This window comes from Eretmochelys imbricata, chromosome 1 (assembly GCF_965152235.1).
Source record: "Eretmochelys imbricata isolate rEreImb1 chromosome 1, rEreImb1.hap1, whole genome shotgun sequence".
Classification (NCBI taxonomy): domain Eukaryota; kingdom Metazoa; phylum Chordata; order Testudines; family Cheloniidae; genus Eretmochelys; species Eretmochelys imbricata.
The window spans coordinates 49,053,162-49,059,161 of record NC_135572.1 but is presented as its reverse complement, the minus strand read 5'-3'; the positions used below and the strand labels follow the sequence as shown (position 1 = coordinate 49,059,161).

Sequence of the window (6,000 nt, the reverse complement as noted above, 5' to 3'; positions counted from 1 at the left end):
ATCACCGTGGTATCTGAGTGCCTTCCAGTAGTGCATTAACTAAGCAATATAACTAACATTTGTCATATATTTGTTCTCTTTCCTTCTCCCTAGGAGGAGTGTGTGCATTGGAGTGTCTTTTATTGGTAGGTGTGGTTTTAGGTTTTTTTGGATGGTTAAATCATAGTGCCCTCCGACCCGTCTGGTGATACTGTGTATTATTTGTTTTGCATTAGCACCAGGAACCCATTGTGCTAGGCACTGAACAAACAGAGTTTGTAATCTGCCTTTACCATTTGCACAGAAAGAGACACAGCCAACCAGCATGGACTGGAGAAAGAGGTCAGGAACCAGAAAGAATAACACTGTTTGAACTCTTTTTCTTTTGGTGCTACTGACCTCTGTTTTGTTAACTTTATAATATCCTGTGGTGTATTTACCACAAGGAGCACTGGATAAATGAGTTTAAACATTCCAAAGTGTATTTGGTCTTTGAAGAAGGATGGGAACAATGCACTCAAAAATCTAAACAAGTATGTTTTTATTCAGTTTTAGGCTCACGCAGTTCTAAACAGTAAACCTAATTAACAATACATCCACGGTACCAAAGAATGTAGCTCTGGTATCAGTAGAAATGTCTACTGTTCAAGGCACTGATATTGGTAAGAAAAAGTTACATTATGTTGGTTACACCTATATCAACATTCTTTTAAACCACTATGAATGTGAGCACTGTTCAAATGCTTAAAAATCCACAAGCTACGTTCACAAAAGGTGCATACTTCTCAGTGATTACCGAACTACTTCCCCATTTAGACTTGGAGTAAGTATTGCATTACTTTGGAACTGAAACAAGTGCTGAACTACAGAAAATATTGTAAGATGTGTACAAATAAACAATTTCAGTAATATGGCTTTAAGACCCTGCATTTGGTTACAACATAGCAAGCAAAGTTAGATAACAGCATATATACACGATATGCTGTTGTCTTAAAAGGAAAAAATCCTTTACTGTATAAAAATTAGTTTAGAACATACTAAAGCCAGATTTTATTCAAATATCTTTACAAAACTGAATTATACATAGAAAACAAACAAAATCAAATATGCAGCACTCTTTACATGTTAATATTATATGCATTATATTACTTAGTTGTATTTTTTTTACTATGTATACCGCAGATGATATAAATTGTGGATGTTACAAACTAATTTTTAGCTTGGCACTTAGACACTATGGTGATATGCACATTATAAATATCTAAACATTAGATTTTCAAAATTCCTTAAGAGACAAACATTTATATTTGCCAAAGATAGAAACTGTCACCTAGGTTTTTTTAATGAATCATGGCAACATCTTGTAATCAGTTTAAGAATCCCAGACCTTCCTTTGGATCTGTCCCATGCATCCGCAACATCTCTATTTGGAAACTATACAAAGCACAGTACATGATATTTTCCTTCCAGACCACTGTTTGTTAGAACAGTCACACCTCCCTACCCTTTCATTACCTAAGGCCTGATTCTGACTGATTTCAAGAACCCAGAAGTTCCTCTGAAGTCATTGGGAAGTGTAGGTATTCAGTACCTTTTAGAATTAGGCCCCTAAATATAGAACTTAGGCCACTATTAAACAGTGAAGAAAAGAGAAATGTGAATTGCTGGTGTTTGATAGAGAATTCCAAAAGGGAACACACACAAATACTGTATACAACGTTTAAAATGTTAAATACAATGGTCACAAGATTCAAAACTCAAGGTATTTCCAACAATAAATCCTCAAACCACACACACACACACACACACACACACACACACACACACACACACACACTCAAGCTGGTTCCCTCTTCCTTTTCTAACAAGTGTAACACGTAATGGATTGAAACATTTAGGGTTCTATGCAATATGGCAGACAAGTAGTACAACACAACACCAAAACTACAGTACAGCCTGTCTCTCACTAATCTGCAGTACATTATTGAGATTTAAAATATTTTATATATTATAAATCTTCCCTAATACGTCTCTGTTTCTTTTCAGTAAATGAATCTTCCATCTTTGGTGCCAGCCATGTGAAATACACCTTCACGGGATCAATGTTCCAATGCTTGTGAAATGATATTGGAATTTGGTGAGCAAGGTAGTCCTTTGGATAGTCCATTGGTCTTGCCTAAGATGGGAGGATAAAACAAAAATGCTAGTTCTCACCGGTTTAAAAAATGTTTTAGAACAGTAAAGTGAATTTTGGATAAAGAATCATCACTAAATAGACTTCTCATCTCAAATGTTTTGACATCAGTAATATAGTATTACTGTAAAATATTCCATAATGATTGCAGTCATTTTTACATAGTACTATTAAACTGACTGGCTTGCATTAATCTATATTCATGTATCTGTCTTTTAAGGACTACAATCATCATGGTGTTTGAGTCCTACTACTCAGCTAGACAAGGTTATAACTAGGGTTGTCAAGTGATTAAAAAAATTAATTGCGCTGTTAATAATAGAATACCATTTATTTAAATATTTTGGGTGTTTTCTACATTTTCAAATATATTGATTTCAATTACAACACTATACAAAGTGTATAGTGTTCACTTTATACTTTTTATTACAAATATTTGCATTGTAAAAAACAAAAGAAATAGTATTTTTCAATTCACCTAATACAAGTATTGTAGTGCAATCTCTTTATCATGAAAGTTGAATGTGCAAATGTAGAATTATGTACAAAAAATAACTGCATTCAAAATAAAACAATGGAAAACTTTAGAGCCTATGAGTACACTCAGTCCTACTTCTTGTTCAGCCAATCGCTCAGACAAACAAGTTTGTTTACATTTGCAGCAGATAATGCTGCCTGCTTCTTGTTTACAATGTCACCTGAAAGTGAGAATAGGCATTTGTGTAGCACTGTTGTAGCCAGTGTCACAAGATATTTACATGCCAGATGCACTGAAGATTCCTATGTCCCTTCATGCTTCAACCACTATTCCAGAGGACATGTGTCCATGATGATGACTGGTTTTGCTCAATAACAATCCAAAGAAGTGCAGACCGATGCATGTTCATTTTTATCATCTAAGTCAGGTGCCTCCAGCAGAAGGCTGATTTTCTTTTTTGGTGGTTCATGTTCTGTAGTTTCCACATTGAAGTGTTGCTTTTTTAAGACTTCTGAGATACTGCTCCACACCCCATCCCTCTCAGATTTTAGAAGGCACTTCAGATTCTTAAACCTTGGGTCGAATGCTTTAGCTATCTTTAAAAATCTCACACTGGTGCCTTCTTTGCATTTTGTCAGATCTGTGGTGAAAGTGTTCTTAAAACGAACAACATGTGCTGGGGCATCATCCAAGATTGCTAGAACATGAAATATACGGCAGAATGCGGATAAAATGGAGCAGGAGACATACAAGTCTCCCCCAAGGAGTTCAGTCACATTTAATTAACGCATTATTTTTTTAACAAGTGTTATCAGCATGGAAGCATGTCCTCTGGAATGGTGGCCGAAGCATGTAGGGGCATATGAATGTTTAGCATATCTGGAATGTAAATATCTTGCAAAGCCGGCTCCAAAATTGCCTTTTTCTCACTTTCAGCTGACACTGTAAATAAGAAGAGGGCAGCATTAGCTCCTGTAAATGTAAACAAACTTGTTTATCTTAGCAACTGGCTGAACAAGAAGTAGGACTGAGTGGACTTGTAGGCTCAAAAGTTTTATATTGTTTTTGGGGATGCAGTTATGTAACAAAAAATAGATATATTTGTAAATTGCACTTTCACAATAAAGAGATTACACTACAGTACTTGTATGAGGTGAATTCAAAAATACTATTTCTTTTGTTTATCATTTTTACAGTGCAAATATTTGTAATAAAAAATAATAATAGACCTCTGGACACTTTGTATTCTGTGTTGTAATTGAAATCAACATATTTGAAAATGTAGAAAAACATCCAAAAATATTTAATACATTTCAATTGTTTAAAGTGTGACTAAAATTGCGATTAATTTTTTTTTGAGCTAATCACGTGTTAACTGCAATTAATCAACGGCCCTTGTTATAACATGTAAAAGTAGAGGGAAACAGCTAGAATATTTTCACAAATGTTTGTATTATGTTTTCAATTACATTTTTCATGTTGTACCAAGCTGCAAAAGTTTAAAGTAATATAGAATGAACTCATAGTCAGTTTGTTTGTTTTGAGAGGACCTGCCAGTTTAGAAATTATCATATTGAAATTATTTCATGACTATCTGATTTCAGTCTTCGCCAAGTTGCGAATATGACAGACATGGAAATGAGGGATAATCTTAACTGGCCAGGCACACCAAAAACAAATAAAACTTAGTGAAAAAATCCATGCCAAGTACTTTTTCTAGTTGTTTTCTTTATTCACAACTCAACTCCAGACCTTCTTATCCCAGATAATCCCAAAACTAGCATTTAACTTTTTATAGCTTTATTTTAGCGGTTGCTAGAACCTAATTGCTCTCAATATATATATACATACACACACACACGTACGTTGCCTAACACATTCCACCACAAAAGATTCTTACAACCCTTTTTTGAGAAGCTTTTATGTTGATGCAGCACACCTTTGAATTGGGGCAGGAGGAAAGCCCTTGGGCTAGAGAAGTCTCTTTTCTTTTGTCCTATGAAATTCCATTTAAGTTTTGCTGAGAGAGAGATTTTTGAAAATTGTCATTTCTCTTCTCTCACTTGCGTTTCCTCAGGAAATTTTTGACAGAATGCCAAAATAATAACTAAACACAAGCATTCTGAAGTGCTGCTACAACTGCTGCAATACTGATTTTTAAATGCTTTGGAGCTGCAGGAGCAGCTGCGGGACGTGGGGCAGCAAGAGGAATGCTGAGGCAGGCTCTGGCCCCAGCAACCCACATCCCCACTGTGGGGGCACCACATAACAAGAGCTCCCTCAGGTCCTTCCTGGGAGGAAAGGGAAAGACTGTCTGAGCTCTCAACAACAGTCCCCTCAAGCATATTCTTCTTCTTTAGGATCACAGTTTTTCCTATCAAATGGTTGAAGTCTGTGCTGCAGGCTGAAGGGTCAGGGTTCAAATGCTGCTGCTGATGCATGATTTTGTGTCTGTATGGGAGGTGTTATTACAATTGTACATAATATATTTATTTTCACATTCTTCCTTTTAAGAAAAACATAGGAAACTACATTAAAAATGTTAAGAAAAGGTTGCAAAGGTTGTAAAGACCAACACTTTAAAGTTAAGAAATGCCGCATTTGTGGTTGCCTGTGTAATCTCAAATCTTCTCCCTTGCAAATAAGCATTATGATACAGTGTTTAAGTACATTATTATATAAAGTTTTTTAACAGGACTCCCATCTCATCCAAGGCTTTATCTTGCACCCATTTATTTTCTGTACAGGATCAGGGTTTCAGTGCATAGCATGGATGCACAAAGAGGTAGAATTAAGGTTATATGGGCAACCATAAATCTGGCATTTCCTAATTTTTAGCATTTGACTTTGCACTAAAGTCCAAAATAGTTTTCTTTTAATATAGGTTTTTCAGTACGTACTATAATTTAAAAAATGTTGAAAGTCAATCTTACCTCCAACATCACTATGTGGTCACATCAGATGAAAATTGCTGTGTTTTTTATTTTGTTTGGTTATTATTTTGTGATCCTGTAACTTGTTTTTTGTATACATTTTTGTTCAACAGTCCATCTATGGGCACAGGGTTTGCCTGCATGGAATAACCTGCAGGATCTATTGGTTATAGCTATTGGCTATGGCTGTGTGGTATGTTTACCATAAGGGACAGTTTGCATGGCATACGTTGATATCTCTCATTCTTGTCTCAACACCCAACCTAGTCACAAATTTCTGTGATCTGGCCCAAAATTATTTACCATAGTAGCATTCCCTCACATGATCCCTTACATACATGCCAATATATAGACCAAAACACTGTGCACTCTTATTTCAGTGCAGGACCACATTGTGTTTCTTTGTGTAAAAAAGG

At 35.5% G+C, this 6,000-nt stretch overlaps 1 protein-coding gene across 1 annotated transcript in view; it reads right to left on the bottom strand.

The window, feature by feature from the left end:
- Positions 1–590: 590 nt before the first annotated feature.
- B3GLCT (beta 3-glucosyltransferase) overlaps positions 591–6,000 on the bottom strand; it is a 139,766-nt gene continuing 134,356 nt past the window's right edge. Inside the window, exon 15 of the mRNA XM_077806366.1 lies at positions 591–2,155. Coding sequence (XP_077662492.1) covers positions 1,988–2,155 — 168 coding nt within the window. The 3' untranslated portion in view covers positions 591–1,987. The remainder of the gene's footprint in view (positions 2,156–6,000) is intronic.